Below are 18,493 nucleotides of genomic sequence, written 5' to 3' on the forward strand. Positions count from 1 at the left end.
TTTATATCTATCTTCTATTATACTATATAGTGAAAATTATTTTAATCGTTAAAAAATATTGAATATTAACATTATAAAGGATCTCTCATATGCTTTAAAGGGTGAGTAATCTCACCAATTTGTCCGGTCAGCATTTTGTGTTTAAATGACACATGAAAAATAGAGTTGGAGGATTAAAAAAAATAAGATTGAGTTAGAGTACCAAAATAAAATTTAGGTACAAGTTAAAGGGGTTGTGTATGTGTTTGGCCTAATAATATTATATATATATATATATATATATATATATATATATATTAGAAAGATAATGTGACATGTCTCTCAAGTATATGTCTATCATATCAGTTATTCTTATATTTTTGAGCTTATATTTTAAGGCTTAGCTACCATTGAAGTACATTTATATTCTCATTGTGGACTCAAAAAAAGAATCATGAGATAGAACGTAGAATATAGGGAATAAGATCTTTACTTAGTAAAATAAAGAATCGATTTGCGGCTAGAATAGGAATATACTTGGATCGCCTTAGTTGGCTACAAAATAAAAACAGATAAATGCGTTCGAATTGGTTTACCATATCCCTGCCCAACGATGTAGGTGTGAAGCCACTTTGGATAGATAATTAAAGGATTGAAAAACCATATTCATGATATTAAACCCATAAATCAACAACTAGTTAAGTGAATTAAGTCGATGAAATCAAATACTTTACAAGATTGTGAAACAAAGTAGTAACCCTGAAATCTCTCTTTGTGAGCACAATCTTTACTTGCTTTCGATCTTTAAATTTAGGTAGATATAAATAACAATAAAGAAATTCTCTTTCAGTTACTTTAACACTTGTCTAAAATTGCGGCATTAAAATTTACGAGATTCTTGCTGAATCACCAGTCTTTGGGTACAATATCCTAACTACACCAATTTGTACTCTTTGAACAACCACGTACACTTGTGTGCGTGTTGAGAGTCACCATCACAGGGATGTCATTTTTAAAGAACACATTTTTCCTTTTGCCAAAGCTTTTTCCACAGTTAAAGTGCCTCTCACAGTTCATAACAGGGGGAGTGATGTATCTTCTCATGATCTTGAGTCACTTCACATTCCTGAACCACATACAAGAGCAACAGATAAACAGGAGAGTGATATGCTTCCTGCCAACAATGAGATTCCTGGCATTGAGGATTTTGCAACATCAAAGGAGAGTGGTACAGATGAGACATTTGCTGAACCTATAGATGATGATAGCGGAACACCTGTTGGGGAGATGTCTGGTGAAGCAGAAGTACACAATGTTGGACGTCAATCACTTCAACCAGGTTCTGTTGAAGTCAGAAGATTTGATAGAAATATCAAAGAGCCATTGTGGCATCAAGACTATGTCATCACTAAGAAAGCCAATGGAACAGTCCTATATTATTTATCAGACTATCTTTCAAATGATACTCTTAGAGAGCTCAGAACTACGCAGAAGCTTCTAAGGATCAAATATTGATTGAAGCCATGAGTTTGGAGATAAAGGCTTTGGAAGAAAATAGTACATGGGAGATGGTGCATCTTCCAAAGGGAAAAACTGCTATAAGTTCAAAATGGGTGTACAACACCAACAACAACAATATACCCAGTGAAGCCCCATTAAGTGAGGTATGGGAAAGGTAGAGTGTACGCAAACCTTACCACTACCTCAAGGAGGTAGAGAGGTTGTTTTCGAAAGACCCTCGGCTCAAGTGATCAAACCCAAGTAAAAGGAAGAAGAAAACAATGAAGAAATCATAACAATTAATATGAAAAATAATTTAGAGTCAACAAGAGAAACAATAACAGCAAAATAGTGTGAATACTCAAAACACAATAACCAACATATGGCAAGAACTACAAGGGTACGACTAGTACTATGACAATCACTTGACAATCACTAACAAGTATAAAGCATAGGGGAAGTAGACAGATTCAAGGGCAAACTAGTTGCAAAAGGATACAACCAAAAAGAAGGGCCAGGTTACCATGAGACATTCTCACCAATAGTGGTGTTTACAGTTCGGTTAAAAATTTGATCCAAACCAAAAATTGAACCGAACCGATAAATTTATATACACAAATTTTATAATTATATATATACAATATATTATTGTTTGTAAATAATTTTAAATACTTTGTATACTTTTACATGAAAAATTTATTTATCTCTAATAGGTTAATGAACTTTACACCTTAAACTCATAAATCATGAATCCAAATTCATTTATTCAACGAAAAAACTATGAAATTTATCTATATTTTTTTGTATTTTGAAATATATTTTTATCTCTAATAGGTTAATGAACTGGTAAAGTTGCTGCCATGTGACCAGGAGGTCACGGGTTCAAGCCTTGGAAACAGCCTCAGGCAGAAATGCAAGGTAAGGCTGCGTACAACAGACCCTTGTGGTCGGGCCCTTCCCCGGACCCTGCGCATAGCGGGAGCTTAAGTGCACCGGACTGCCCTTTTTTAATAGGTTAATGAACTTTACACCTTAAGCTCATTTATTAAACATAAGTCATGAATCCAAATTCCTTTATTCAACGAAACAACTATGAGATTTACCTATATATTCTTTTTGTATTTCTTATGAACTTTTCACTTGATTAAAGCTTATAGATACTACGAAATTTTCTCTATAATCCAAGAAAATTATAGCTACCACAATAAAAGATTAATAACGGATTATAACTTGGAAACTGATGAAAAATTATTTGATGATTGTAGGAAAAAATAAAAGAGAGAAATATCATTATGTTTCTAAAAAGTCGAAAAAAGTGAACCAAACAGATGGATATGAATTATATTTGGTTTGGTTTGGTTTGGTTTTGATTTTAACCCAAAACAATTCCAAACCGAACCATGAACACCCCTACTCACCAGTTGCCAAAATGGTAATTGTGAGATCCGTACCTTAGCTACTACCAGAGGTTGGAGTGTGCAGGATGTATATAATGCACTTTTGCAAGGAGATTTGTATGAGGAGGTGTATATGGAGTTGCCTCAGGGCTTTAGAAGAGAAGGGGACAAAATGTATGCAGATTAATGAAGTCCTTGTATGGGTTGAAACAAGCATCAAGGCAATGGAACATCAAGCTTAATGAAGCTTTAACAAATGCAGGATACAAGCAGAGTCTGCATGACTATTCCCTATTCGCTAAGCAGCAAGGACAGAAGTTTGTAGCAATTTTGATCTATGTGGATGATCTGATGATTACTGGAAATAGTGAAGAGTTCATACAAAAGAGGTATTGAAACTGAAGTTCAAAGTGAAGGACATTGGTGAATTGAAATACTTCTTGGGGACAGAAGTGTTAAGGTCAAGTAAAAGGATCCTATTGAACCAAAGGAAGTATGCACTTAAATTAGCTTCAGATTTAGAATTCGGAGGATCTAAGCCAGTGTCTACTCCTATAGATCTGAATCAAAAGTTCACTTCAGTTGAGTATGATAAACATGCTGGGATAAGAGGTGATGCAGTATTAGAAGACATCACTGAATATCAAAGATTGATAGGGAGATCAATTTACCTGGCAGTTACAAGGCCAGATATAGTGTTTGTTGTGCAAACACTCAGTCAGTTTATGCAAGCACCTAAGATGTCTCATTGGGAAGCAAAATTGAGAGTTGCGAGATAGATCAAACAAAGTCCAAGAATGGGGATTTTGCTAAGCAACAAAGGTGAAGATAACCTGGCATGTTTCTGAAATGCAGATTGTACATCAATGTCCATGTAACACCCCGTATTCTTTTAAGTTCGATAAATTCTGAGAACCTTGAGAAAAACTGAGAAGAAACCACTGTCAGTAGGTCCATGACCCACTCTACGACCCGTAGAGTCTTCTACGAGCCGTAGGAAGGGCTCGTGGAACCCCTCTATACTTAGCCAAATTCGAGTTACTGAGGACCCTTTCTATGACCCCACCTTACGACCAGTCAACTTCCCTAATACCTGTAGAGTTCGATCGTAGATTCAGTGACACATTCCAGTAGCTACTGGAATGTGCACTTAGATCCTATGATAGGGTCTACGACCCGTAAGAGTTTGCATGATCCGTAGAAAGGGGTCAGTATACCCCAAGCCCAATCCCCAATCAATTCCTACGAGAGGCCTTGAACAACCCGTCTTAGGGTCTACGGCCCGTAGAAAGTTGGTCGTAGACCCATTGAGCAAATTTCCAGAAAGTCCGAATTATGGACCATAACTTCTACGATCAGTCTTCTACGGACGGTAGAAGAGCCCGTAGCGGCCAGAGACAGTTTTTAAGTGGGGGTATTCCGGTCTTTTCCCACCTTTCTCAAACTTAAACCAAGCTGTTTTGGGACTAAAATTAGTCCCTCTTTAGTACCCAACGAGGTTTTTCTCTCATTAACACTTGGAATCTTTTGAGAGCAAGAATTGGAGAGAAGGAGAAAAGCTAGTGTTCAAGAGTTTCAAACAAGATCTTCCTATTTCACTTAGATAATCGTCGTTCCAGGTATATAAGGTTAATCACAATGTTGGACTGAGTTAGTCCTCGTGCCCCACCTCTTTATTCAGTCAAAATTGAGTTTGAGTTTGAGTTTCAAGCCCTTCAATTGAGTTCTTGAGTTATCTATGAGATTCCTTATTGAGTTCTCTGTATATATAAATATATTATGATGGTTCCCATAATTTGAGTTCTTAAATTGTCGTTCATGTCTACATTCACATGAACCTAGTTGAAAAAGTTGCATTAATTAATTTTATGCATTGCTTTGAGTTTAAAGAATGACATATTTTATCTTTTAATTGAGCATGAGTTTGAGCTTTGAGAAGTCTTTATTCACCATTTTGAGCAAGATTATTATTGAGTCTAAATGAGTTGAGTAATAATGCATTTAAATATCTATTTGAGATTGAGTTGAGAAATCAAGTTATGCTTTTAAATGCATTCATTGAGTTGAAAATATAACTACTTTAAAGAGAAGAGATGAGTTGAGAAGAGTTGAGCTAATAGAGTAAAGTCCAATGAGACTAAATGAGCTAATTGAGTACATACACTCACTTGAGATATGAGCATAATAAATATATTTTGGGAGTAGTATTGAGCACCGATTTGGGTAAAAGTATAGAAAAACTTGAACCCCATAAACTATGTAGCCAGCGTAGGATAGGATCATGTCGTTCATTCAGGCGACTCCTCATAGCCTCATTGAGGGCTTTTATATGGATCCATGAGATAAGTTGCATCCCTCACCCTGGCAAGGTATTGGACGATTGCGACAACGACAACAGTTCGTTGTATCATCACATAACTCCTAAGTGATGGTTATCGGTTAGAGAAACTCCCCAAGAGTAAAAGTATTATTATTTTCATACTGAGTTGCATTTATTGTTCATATCTTTTAAAGCACTGTCTTATTATATATATATATATATATATATATATATATATATATTGCATGTTTCATTGTGTTGAGCTATTTCATTGAATTGAGTTCAGTTGAGTATCTTTGAGTAAGTTTCCTTTCAACTATTTTACATGTCGTACATTCCATGTACTGACGTCATTTGGCACTGCATCGTTTTATGATACAGATACAGGTGATAGAGATCCTCAACAGGCTCATCGTTGAATTAGATTTCCATCTAACTTTTGGTGAGACCTCTTTGCATTCAGAGGAGCTCTTAAGTCTTTACTTCAGTCTTTACTTATTAGTATTTTGGGGTAGCCTTGGGCCTGTCCCAGTACCTATTTCAGAGTCAGTTTTAAAGGCTTCATAGACTAGTTAGACAGAGTTTGAGCCCATCTGTCAGAGTTATGTTTTAAACTATCCATTTATTATATACAAACTTGAGCATTTTGAGATTATTATCATGAGTTAGAATTACTTACATTCTTATATATGCCCATCTGAGTTAGTACTTGAGCTATAGTCTTCCTCTTAGTGAGTAGCCAGGCCAAGGGTTCGCTTGGGAACCAGCAATGGTTTCAGAGTGCCGGCCACGCCTAGGGTGTAGACTCGGGGCATGACAATCCAAACACTAGAAGACCAGTGACTGACTATATAGAAGTTTGGTGAATCATTGATCTCATGGAAGTCAAAGAAGCACACAGTATCAAGAATTTCTGCTGAAGCAGAATACAAAAGTTTGGCAACAGCCACATTAGAAGTTGTTTGGTTGTTGGGACTGTTTAAAGAGTTGGGGGTGAACATCATAACTCCAGTAAATGTGTACTGAGATAGTAAGGCTACTTTGCAAATAATAGCAAATTCCATTTTCCATGAAAGGACCAAACATATAGAAATTGACTGTCACTTTGTGAGAGATAAGATCAGGGAAGGCAGAAGTCACACAAAGCATATTGGAACCAAGGATCAACAGGTTGATTTGTTAAATAAAGGACTTGGATATGCTCAACACAATTTCCTTTTGAGCAAGCTTGGACTTTTAAACATTCTACACCCTAGAGCTTGAAGGGGAGTGTGAGAGTTTACAAGCTGAGGAATTGCAACAAGTTAGTTACAACTATGGTTAGCTAGCAGTTGAAGTTAGGTGGACTTAACTGATAGAGTGAGTTAGTATGTATAGCTGTCAAGATAGAAAATCCAACTGTGTACTAGAATATATCCTGGTGTGATTCATCTCGGTTGTAATTGAATCAAAATGCTTGAAGAGGTATTTTCCTGCTCCCTCTCTCCCTTTCTCTCTAAATTTCTGTTTAGCTCCTTTTCACTGCATCCATGAACGTATTCAGGGAGAATTGAATGTGTGATTGGTGAAATTCATAACAAGTAACCATCAAAATTCTCAGTTCCTAATTGAAAATGCTTGTCTGGCGGTGCTAATTGGAGAAAACTAAAATGCACGCTATACTTGCACCAACCAATGAATGCAAGACATATATCCATTTAAATAGACATTTGTCACTTAAAGTATGTACTTAGATGTTTCAGAAGTTAGAAACCGTTTTCACGAGGAACATATTCAAAGTCCCTCCAGCTCTGAATTCTCCTGGGACCTTTTTCGTGTTCCTTCTAATGCCCTTTTAATGATCTTTATGCATGATGTTATTACACCAATTTGTATATCACGCAATGAGTTGATGAATTCACTAATCAAATTTGTGCTAAGTTCAATCTTGACTCATTATTATCAATTCTATTCAATAAGCTCAATGACTCAAAAATAAGCAAATCGTTTAGCAGAGAGAACTGAGTTGCAGTAACATTTAAAAGTAGTTTTTCAATGTTGAGTAGATACCCGAAAGTACTTTTTCAGCTCAAACTTTTTGGTCCAAAATAATCAATCACTAAAATGTTTTCCTTTCAACTTGGTACAAAAGATAAAAATAAAACATAAAAAACTAGAACAAAAAGAAGACAAGAATAACAGAAAGAAAAGCACGACATTTGTAACTACAGTCTTTTAAAGGGTATACCATTTTTTAAGTATCGTCAATTTAAATTTTAGTGCTTTATATAAGACTGAAATTTTTATATCTTGCCACCAAATAACACTGGCACATATTTGTTGTTTCTCTTTATTGCACCTTTGGCAAAAGCACTGCCACACAAAAAACTACGTTAATCAGCTAGCATGAGATAATCAAATCTGAAACTCACCAACTGTGTCAGAAATCAATAGAGAATGTTGGAAGAGATCTCTTACATCTGATCATGAAAAGAAGTTTTGATTTGAACTTGGAATTATCGATGCTTCCCGATCTTTTACACCAGTTGCCCATCTGTCCATGTCCTCTTTCACTTCCCAGATTTTGCTTTCTGTTTCCCAGTCCCATACTCTCTTGATGGTCGAGAATGAACCTCCGTCACACTTTGTGCCCATACTTGAATGCTAAGTGAAAAATTCAACAGAAACAACAAAAAGTAAATTAGAAGCTAGTTCATTCAACCAGCAGCGTAAAAAATTATTTTTGGAGTTGTCGATGCTAGATAAGTATTAGTAATTCCTAGGCCAATTACCATGTTTCATAAGTTTTAGATGTTAAATGCTTTTCTTAGGGTGTCTGAAAAAGTAAAAATGATCATGATAATAATCTCACGTAATGGATGTAACATGGAAAATGATCTTCAACTGAGGAATGATGGGAAAAGGAGCTGACAAACTATGATCTTGTTGTACGGATTTGACAAAGATGATTCGTCTCATTGAGTTTTGTAGAGGGAAAATGCACCGGCTCAAAATTTAAGATAAGTATTGAAACGAAACTGGAAAAAAAGAAAAAAAATTATAGGTTGAAAAATAAGAATCTGTATTCACCTCTTGAGAGAAAGACGATATAACCAAGAATCCATCTGGGTGATCTGGGCTTCCAGAATTAAATCTGAGATGCTGTTTTACAGCAACGCTTGCCATCTCTACATCAAGAAATCCAAATTCCACCATCCTTTTCAGAACTCTAGCTTGGAAGGTCTTTCCTCTGAGGATATCACATCAAGGTTTATGTTTCCAGACAAGCAATAGAATGCAGTAGTACCCCAAAAGAATACCAGAAGCACTCAGGACCAGAAGAAGCTACGTCCGGAAAAAGTAAGTTACAAGTTTCTATGAGCTACAACCTGCTAGTGTCCCTGAATGGTGACCGGAGCTCTGGCGCTGGTATCATTGCTGCAAGCATAGCACATTCTCCCAAGCTAAGAAGGGATATGTGTTTTCCGAAATACAAGTTTGATGCTGATTGAATACCACAAATACCATGTCCCCAATATATCTGTTTTGCCTTAGGCTCTGTTAGAATTCATGCATAACAAGAGGAAAACCAAATAGATTACAGGGACATATCATGGAGGGACTAACATGAAATATATATCCATCTGATAATATAGTTGAAATATCATTAGGTCGATGCTTTTTATCCAAGAAAGGTCAATTTGTATTTCTCAGTTTTATCTCCATTCCCAGTTCCACAACCGGACCATAAACAAATTGATCTAATGAAAAAATAAATTAATATGAAGAAAGAAACAAAGGCAAAATGCTTTTATTTTCCAGTCGCTGAAGTAATTTGTGAATGAAGTTATGATAGCAATAAATAAGGATGTACTTGACCTTAGACAAATAAGCACTCAAGATTTCCATTTTTGAGATTGTTCCCTCTAGTGCTAAAGCCAGAATCATCTCAACAATTTTCCTCAAGAATGTGCGTTCATTCTTCAAGAATGAAATTTTGACAAGCTGCCAAGGATAAGTAGATTCAACTGAATAAACAGAAATACACGACTTCAAAAAGAGTCAAGCAACACACGCAAAAAGCCAAACCTTTGCCCCTCCCATTATTAGAACCAAATGGCAGGTAAATAGAGAGAATAAAGAACATTTTACCGTGGTAGACAATATAATTTTTTAAGCAGAGACGCAAAAAATTAAGATTGACACAAGTATCAGGGATGATGACGTGAGAAACAAACAAAGAATCACTTTACGCCATAATGAAACTTTTAATTAGTTCTCCAAGATGCCTCATCAGACAAGTGCATAATATTACTTTTAGCCAGTATCTAAGACCAAAGAAGAAACAATAATTCGGAAGAAAGAAAGAGTAGAAATGGGAATTCCTATATCTCATTTTCAGATAACGGAGACATTTCGAAGAAATTGAAAACAAGAAGTAGAAAAAAGAAAAGGAAGAACCAAAAAGAATAGGAATTCCAGTGGTACGGAGGTATTTGCCACATAAATGAAACTTTAGTAATGGTACAAACATGATATCAACAAACTGAACCTAAAATCTGAATTCCTGACTGATGAAGTTGTAAAAAAGAAAAGCAGGCAGCCAGTTGAACTTTAAAAGGCATTATAATTGGCTAGATCTTTAGGTTGGAATTTCAGAAAGATGTTGTCACATATTACTTCGTGGGCATAAGATATCATGTTAAATTAGGGATGCTGTAAAAATCACATTTGATTCCTTTGGCTGGTATAGTTGAATTTCCTGCAAGCGCACCAGATGAGATTCAGATGGGGCCAGTTGGAAGGAAAGTACCCTTTGTGTTCAATAAAAAAGAAAAAGGGAAATGATCTTTGTGCAACAAATCTAGAGTAAGCTCTTAGCAGCAGTAGTCTCCACTTAGTCCTCATTTAACGAAGAGGTTGGGTTATTGAATTCCTATCTGGATTGTTGTAATTGTGAAGCATTTTCCACATATAAATGAAGAATAATAAATACTTCAGCATAAAGCAAAATATTTTTCCTAATTACTGGGGTTGGAGGGTGGGCGGAGGGAAAAGGGATGGTCATAGTGGAGGTGTCAGGATGAAACATACATTTCTACATTGAACAAGGAAGTCATAAGAAAGTGCTATCTATTTTCAATGAAAGAAATCAGAATATCATGAAGATGAAGCTCATCTCTTAGGACCACCAATCTCTCACTAAAACTAAAAAAAACTACTGTTGAAGAACCTCAAAGCTGATATAGAATTCTAGGTCTCATTTGAATGGCTGTCAAGTTTTAGATGTTCCACACCCAAATCTCCTGTTGCTTCTTTTTTACCAAACATAATCTGCAAGTCAAACAAACCTCAACACAAAACCAAGTTATTCTTATTTTTGAGTACTTACTATAGCCCAGACATAGCATCCTCCATGCCATTCTATAAAATTCTCCCACTAAAACATCTTGGTTTTTAGTAGATGCAGTATTAGTTATTTTCTAGTTTGTTTCGTTTGCTTTTGTCCTATTTGGTGGAAGGAGCAATACTTAAACCTGATCAAATATAGAGAATAAAGGCTGTCTTGCACCATTTACCGGACACAGACATCAAACACATTTGTTGTATCTATACAAGATTGAACCAAGAGTTATGAATGGAGTGCATTCCCTTTTTAAAAATTCAACTTTCATGTTTCTTCATGAGTAACCGAATGTACATTTGGACTACAATTTACAAATTATCTGCACTCCACTTCTATAGAATCAAGTAGCACCAACTAGACTTTATCTTGGACCAGAGATCTGTTGAGACGAAATGTAAGAGAAGTAAGCATTAGAGACGCTCCGAGAGGATGTATGAGAAGTATTTGCTTGCGGATATAACATGACATCAATCTGGCCTCCAGCTTCTTCCATGTTTGATGCCTCTGAAAAACGTCGCCCGTAGAAGCGTAAAAAGTTTAGAGATTCCATTCTTGGCGCAGTCGGTGGTATCTCACCCTCCAACATGCTAACAACACTAACCATAGTTGGCCTAAGAGATGGATCCTCATGAACACAGCACAATGCTACCCGCACAAACTTCTCAATATCTCCACCACTGACCCGCCCTTCAAGTTTTGGGTCAGCAAGTTCAAGGTACCTTCCTTGCTCATGCATCTCTAACGCAAATAAAGGGAAATAAACAAGTCCCTGTGCAGATGAAGATGATGAGTGATCTCCAGTGGCACTATCATCAAGGCTGTGACTTTGTGTTCTTAAAGAGCAGTTTTTCCTTCCACTTACAATTTCAAGGAGTACCATTCCAAAGCTATACACATCAGTTTTGTCTGAGATTGCAGAACTTGTGAGCCATTCAGGAGCAAGATAACCACGAGTCCCCCTCATTGTTGTGAATAGACTGGATTGTTCACGATTCAGCAGCTTGGAGAGGCCAAAATCAGATATTTTTGCCTGAAAATTATCGTGCAAGAGAATGTTCTCTGGCTTCACATCACAGTGGACAATCTTTTGTTCACAGCCACTGTGCAAGTATGCAAGTCCGCGGGCAGAACCAAGAGCTATCTCAACCCGTTCTTGCCATTCCAAGACAGGTACATTACCAAAAAGAGTGCGATCAAGCGATCCACGGTTCATATATTCATACACCAATAGGCGTTGTCTCTCTTGAGCACAGAAACCTTTCAACTTGACCAAGTTTATGTGGTGAATATTGCCAATGATTGCAATCTCAGTACAAAAGTCTCTCTGCCCTTGAATGCCTAAATTTATTATCTTCTTTACTGCAACCAGAGTGTTGTCTGGGAGCACACCCTTATATACAGCACCAAAGCCTCCTGTGCCGATCTGAGTCTTGAAATTATCAGTTGCAGCCTTAAGCTGTTTGTACTCAAACCGTACAGGTAATCCTGGGATGGAAAAGACATCCAGGTCTTCAGAAGGAGGAAAACTGGGTTGGCTTTTTTTCGATTCTATCTTTCCTATTCTTTGGGATCTAAATCTTCTCCACAAAATGAAACCCAGCGCCATGAGTAGGAAGATTCCTGTGAAAGGTAAGATCACTACTGCAACTAAAGGAAAGTCTGCAGTTTCCTGATCAAAATTATCATTGTCCCCTAAGGTTGTTGAAACTCCTACCAGGATCTTAACAAATCCCAACAGATCATCATTACTACTTGCCCTTAACATAATTGACCCTATTTCATCTTCAAGTTTGTAACAAGAACCAGATAAGTTTGCATAAAAAATCCCCAAGCATGAACAGTCTACTGAGCAGAGATTTTGACATACGGACAAATTTACCCCATCCCTGAAGGGCTTGGTGAAATCAGTGGTGAAGTAGTCCATACCAAAGCCAAGTCTTATGTACGACATGGAGGAAGAATTCAACAGATTGCTGTAGTTGGTGGAATTACAAACTGGCAAAGAATAGGAACTGTCACTAGGCACGCAGCTGCTTGAATTATGTGATCCAAGATTGAAGTTAGCAGGACAGGAACATTTAGGATTATCTGATAACACATCAGAGGTGCATACACCAAGCCCTCCGCAAACATAAGGTACTCTACACCCATCCACTGGCCCAATAAAATCTCGTTTGATGTTAGAGCCAACAAAACTAATAACGATCAACTGACCTGAACCATCCAATTTGGCAATTCGAAAATTGGATTGTAACAAGCTCACCATTATCACAACTACAGAACCATTTTGACCAAAAAGATACAGACCTGTTTGATTGACAGACATGTATTCCACTGCATAATTTGAATTAGTATAAGCATTGGTTTCCATGGACAATTTCCAGTATGTCAGGCCTTGCCACTGTAACATAGCATCGGAAGCAGTCAAAGAAAGCCTGTAATGACCCTTTGACAAGTCATTACCTGCTATTGCACTTGAAAGCATCATGCCAACACGCAACTTCTGTCCAATCACAATTGTATCTGTCGGATAACTAAAGCTTTGCCAAAGCGTCCCATTAAACTGATCAAGGAGAAGGAGATTTCCAGCCTCAGTTAGCTGCATCGCGTATACTGCTAACTTTAATGGTGGAGTTGACCACTTAAAACTGCCATCTTTTTCAGTAATACTAATACCATTCTCGGTCAACCTCATAATTCCTGAAGTTGAAACAGGTGCATCACAATTTGCAGACCAGATAATGGTATTGGATTCAGCATGGATAACACACAAATAGAAATTAACTTGTTCAGGACCGGGATTGAAGATAGCAGCTTTGAATGTTCCATTGCGAGAAACCAAGAAACTTCCGGTGCTATCGACAAATTGGAAATTGGAAGCGGTAAAGTTGGGATAGACAAATTCTGTCAACGTAAAACCAAAGACAGGAATACTGGACAAAGATAAAATGAGGGAGAACAAGATGAACTCCATATAGAGTAATGATGAAAGAAAGAACAAAAACAGCTTGGCTGGAAATTGTATAGATGAGGCTGGAATTGGTCTACAATTACTTTCTGCATTTTCTTTTTCATACTTCCCCTTAATGCTTATAGTTGACTACATGAATTAACTCTGTTTACACCAACTTGATATTGATTGGCGACCAAGCAGAACTATACCGTCACATTAGGTGCTAGCAACAACTGAGGACGTAAAATATGACATTTCCAGCGTCTATGTGGCATTACCGCCTGGATCCATGGTCATTAATAGTAAGAATATTGAACACTCATGAACCATGACTTCATAATATATTCTCTAGAGTCATTATTCAAATAAAAGGTATCGTTTACTTTAAATTTTATATTCACTTGAGGTGACAATACCAATTTTTTAGATTAATAAACAAGAGTGGTGGTCTCCCACTACTCTAAAGAAATAACTCAAATTGTGACATGTAATCCTTCTGACCACAGACCACTTGCAGTATACATGGAGTTATGGTTCAATGATTATTTTATTGAAGATAATTGTCCTGACAGCAACTGTTACCTAAATTAAGCCATATACTTGCCCACATCTCTGGCTTTTCTGACAGCTCATTTCTTCTCTAAAATATTCCACCATAGACAGACGACTCTACTTCTAAACTGAAAAAAGAGTCCTCCCCATAATTAAAGTAAATGAAAGTTTCACTGCTAAATTATTTTGTCAGCTTTAGCTATCCTAGCCTCAATCCCGCTAAAACAGAAGAAAATAAAGAAAGAGTTCTGGCTTTCTCTTTTCTGAAGACAGAAGGAATTCACTTTTACTTATCACATTTTGTTCAATAGAATTAATTTGACTCATCTTCAAACTAATTTAATATTTTAACTTTAAATCTAGATGTTCCAAAATTATCCGAAATATATTATAAGTTGCAATCTTGTCATATTACTATCTTAAAATATCCTCAAAACTCATATAGTTGGACCTCTGGAATAGGGAAAAAGTGAACGGAGGGAGTAATTTTTAAGTGCAGTTAACGCCCAAAAATGAATATTATCCAGAGAGCTTAATTATTTGTCTTGCCCCGATGTGTTTGGGCATAGGGCCTGCTCGTCTGTGGGCCAGACATAATAACATTGCAAAACGTTTAGAAGGTTCATTGAGACATAACAACAAACACTCTATCTGCATAGTCATACCTGTTGGGTAATGGTGCTACCACCACCACGAGACGAGAGTGACAAAACAGCACGAGCAACGCCAACTGGGTCGATGCCAAAATGGCGAAAGAATCTTCTATCCTCATAGGCAACCACAGCTCGGATCAAATGCTGTGGACAGCTACTCATCAGCTCCGACTCAGCTTGTTTAGAGAATTCGATGAGTCGGCTCCATCTTTGAGGAAACTCGGGAAGAAGAATTGTGGAAATTACGCGAAGGGAAAGAAGAGCGAATGAGAAGGTTATAAGAATGAAACCTTTTGTCACAAAAGAATTGGGTTTTTCGTGAGTATTATAGGAACGTTGCGAAAAGCAAAGTTGGAAATGCGAGTGATGGTTGTAAAGAGAGATTTTAGGGAAGTAGATTAATGGGTTGGTTTTCTTGAATACTCTCACAAAGTGTACCTTCCAGGTGAGTATTTGGTTACTGTGTTCTGCCATGACTGTCCATTGATTGGGGAAGGCCAGCGAAGTCATCTTCTGACGGAGATTCAAAGTCTCGTTTCACTACTCTTGAATACAAGGCGCTAAACTTAGCATCTCTTATGTGATTTTTGTTTGATTTGCCCCCTCCTTCACTTTGTTTTATCTTATTTTTTCTTCTTACTCTCAGAAAATTTTTCAAATACGTTGGTAGTGGTGTGGGATTCGATTTGATTTTATATATTATTTAGTTGGTTTATTGGTTTTTTATTTTTAAATATGTTAAATTAATAAGAATCCAGTAAGATATTTTTTATTGATTTTTGATCGTTAACGATTCGATTTTCGATTTACCAATAAGAATATAGTCATAAAATAAATACATGACTTCTCACTTCTCTAACAATTTGACGCAATGTTATATATCTGATGTTAATCAAATTACAAATATTTACAAACTTGCAAAAGCTACAATTAGAAACTAAAACAAAAATCAATTTAATTGAGCAGTTGCCAGATCCATCAAATATTCAGCAAAATTCTGACCAAATTCCTAATCAAGATAATCAGAAAGCTTGAAAGAAAAAGACAACCACCAATTTAATTGACTATTACTGTAGCATTTACATTTAATGACAGAATATTTTTAAAAATTAGATTGAATTCACTTTCTTACGTTTACAATATTTATTTATTTGTTCTCAAATTCAATGGACAAATAAGGAATTGTAAAAATGATGAACATATCAATTTGGACAGATATGAATACATGATACCCATCCCAAATGAACACGGTAAGATGACAACTAAATCAACACGAAGCGAACAAAATATAATAAGTCTCGTCTGTTATCAATCATCTTATTTCTATTAACTATTACCGTATCTGTTCAATACTACTACATGCCACAAACTCTCCTAGGAAACATAGACTAACAACCTGAGGTAAGACAAGAGTTGCTCATTCAACACCTTAAAGAACAATAGAGAGATAAATTTATTCCTCCCCAAAATACATGGCAACAGCAAGCAGTGAATAAGTAGTAAAGTCTAAGGCGCTAAACTATAAAGTACTAAAATAGTGATATTTGTTAGGTTAATTATTAACTATTAATATTTAATATTTATGAAGGGTTCTTATTAGATTATCGGTTTACCCAATATAACCCAATAAGAAAAACTGAAATCGAACTGTTAACTTGATAATTTTTTTTATAAATCCATTAAAAACTCGTTAATCCAATAACCCATTAACAATAACCCAATAATATTTTTTCGGTTTGATTTATCTATCGGTTTGCTTTTTGCACACCCCTACAAATATGTACCTGCGTGTTATTTTAATTTTTTTGAATGGGATAATTATTGTTGTGCTCAAAGAGAAAAGTTATTTATCATTGGATATTCCATTACTTTCATGCCCCCAAAAGAAGTTTGCATGCGTCATCAAGGAAAAAACACTACAGTGAAAGATATTGATCAATTATTTCTTGATACCATCAGAGTATATATATACTCGAGTATATATATACTCTGATAGTATCATGAACGGAAAAACATTGCAGTGAAAAACATTGCTCAATTATTTTTTTTATGCTATCATAATATATATATATATACTCTGACAGTATCATAAAAGTATCAAGGTCTAAATAATACTGCAGTAAAAATGTTTAACTAATCACTGAATAAACTGTTCAATTATTTCTTGATACCATCAGAGTATATACAGTATAATGAAGTTCATGCGAAGACAGAAATGGGCCTGGTCACGTGAAGAAGGAGAGGGGCAGTGTTGTAATTACTCTAGGCTTTTGGTCCAATCAGGGTAAATAAGTTGGGGTAGGTTCAATTTAAGTAAATAATTTATTCTGTTGGTATATTTTGTGTAGTTTTTCCTCTTTTTTTTGAAAATGCCAACGTGGGAGATTTATTTATTTTTATTGTGAACTTTCAGCTTTTTTTTTGAAAAAAAAAGTATTCCAAAAGTAGGAAATTTTTCAATTTCTTCAAATGTGGGAGGAAGTTTCAATTGTTTTGAATTGGCAGTTTTATTTTATTTTAATTATTTGATGATTTTTTTGTGAAACTTTTATTTGCTGATTATTATTTTTTTAAAAAAAAAAATCCAACATGGGAAAAATTCAACTTTTTTTTATTGTGAAGTTTCAATTTTTTTAAAATGTATTTTAAAATTAGGAATTTAAACAAATCAAAAAATAGACAGTTTTTTTCTAAAACTTTTATTTGCTGATCTGTTTTTTATAAATGCCAACGTGGGACAATTTTTAAAAAATAATTGTGAAGTTTCTATTTTTTTTAGAAAGAAATGTAATTCTTTTTTAAAAAAATTTAAATAATTAATAATATAAGAATTTAATGTTCTTTGCATTAAAATGGAAATTGAAAAAAATAAGACGAAGCTTTAATTTGCACGGTTGTTTGTCATTTTTTACAGTTTTAAATATTTTTTAAAATTAATTTGTTGATATTCGATTTTTTAAAATTTTAAAATAATAACTAAATAATTAATCTAACTAATTTTTAATTTAAGATGTCAAATGGCTTATTCATAGGATGTCACTTAGCTTAATGTGAAGTCTTTATCCTCTACTATTAATAATATGGCTTAATGTGAAGTCTTTAACCTCCATTAGTAATGATATATAGATCTAGATATAGAAGATATAGACTTTTTGACTTGGCGTTGTGGGTGTAGCACAAATGCTTACACATAATTTAATAAGCAATTTTTTTTATTACACGCAGGAAATGATTGGTATGTAAACAAACAAAAATTCTTTTTTCATTGTTCATCCAAGACATTTCTATTTTTTCTTTTCCTTTTTCACCTCTTTCCGACAAATTCTCCCACAAATTTATTTCAGGGTTGTTGTTCATAATCTTCGATTTTCAAGTTATCTATGTAAGTTTTTCAAATTATTGTCGTATTTATTTGTGTTTCTATTTGTTTGTATTTATATTTATTTATATTTGTTCATATGTGTATTTGTTTGATTTTATTGTCAATTAACATTGATTTTTTAAATTTACATTGCTTTGTTTCGTACCTAATATTTGTGTAATATACTTTGTAGTAATGTTATGACTTCGCCTGACATCAATGACATATTTCGTGAATTCGATTAGATTCTAGAGTTTATTCATAAAATTATAATTTTGACGAAATTCGTATTTTTTCCCATCAATTGTCTTGGATATGGAGTCTATTATTGGTCCATTGATATATATCAAACATGTATAAGAACTTTGTCTTACAAAATTTTTTAAAAATTG

At 35.1% G+C, this 18,493-nt stretch overlaps 1 protein-coding gene across 1 annotated transcript; it reads right to left on the reverse strand.

Annotated features, from left to right (window-relative positions):
* Window positions 1-669: 669 nt before the first annotated feature.
* On the reverse strand, window positions 670-15,398 carry LOC129902631 (uncharacterized). Its single transcript, XM_055977967.1, is given in 7 exon segments — window positions 670-1,321; window positions 7,654-7,701; window positions 7,704-7,839; window positions 8,266-8,425; window positions 8,565-8,716; window positions 9,055-9,180; window positions 14,753-15,398. Coding segments are annotated over 7 exon segments (1,122 nt in total). The 5' UTR covers window positions 15,251-15,398; the 3' UTR covers window positions 670-1,319.
* Between the last annotated feature and the right edge of the window lie 3,095 nt (window positions 15,399-18,493).

This window comes from Solanum dulcamara, chromosome 9 (genome assembly GCF_947179165.1).
Source record: "Solanum dulcamara chromosome 9, daSolDulc1.2, whole genome shotgun sequence".
NCBI classification, from domain to species: domain Eukaryota; kingdom Viridiplantae; phylum Streptophyta; class Magnoliopsida; order Solanales; family Solanaceae; genus Solanum; species Solanum dulcamara.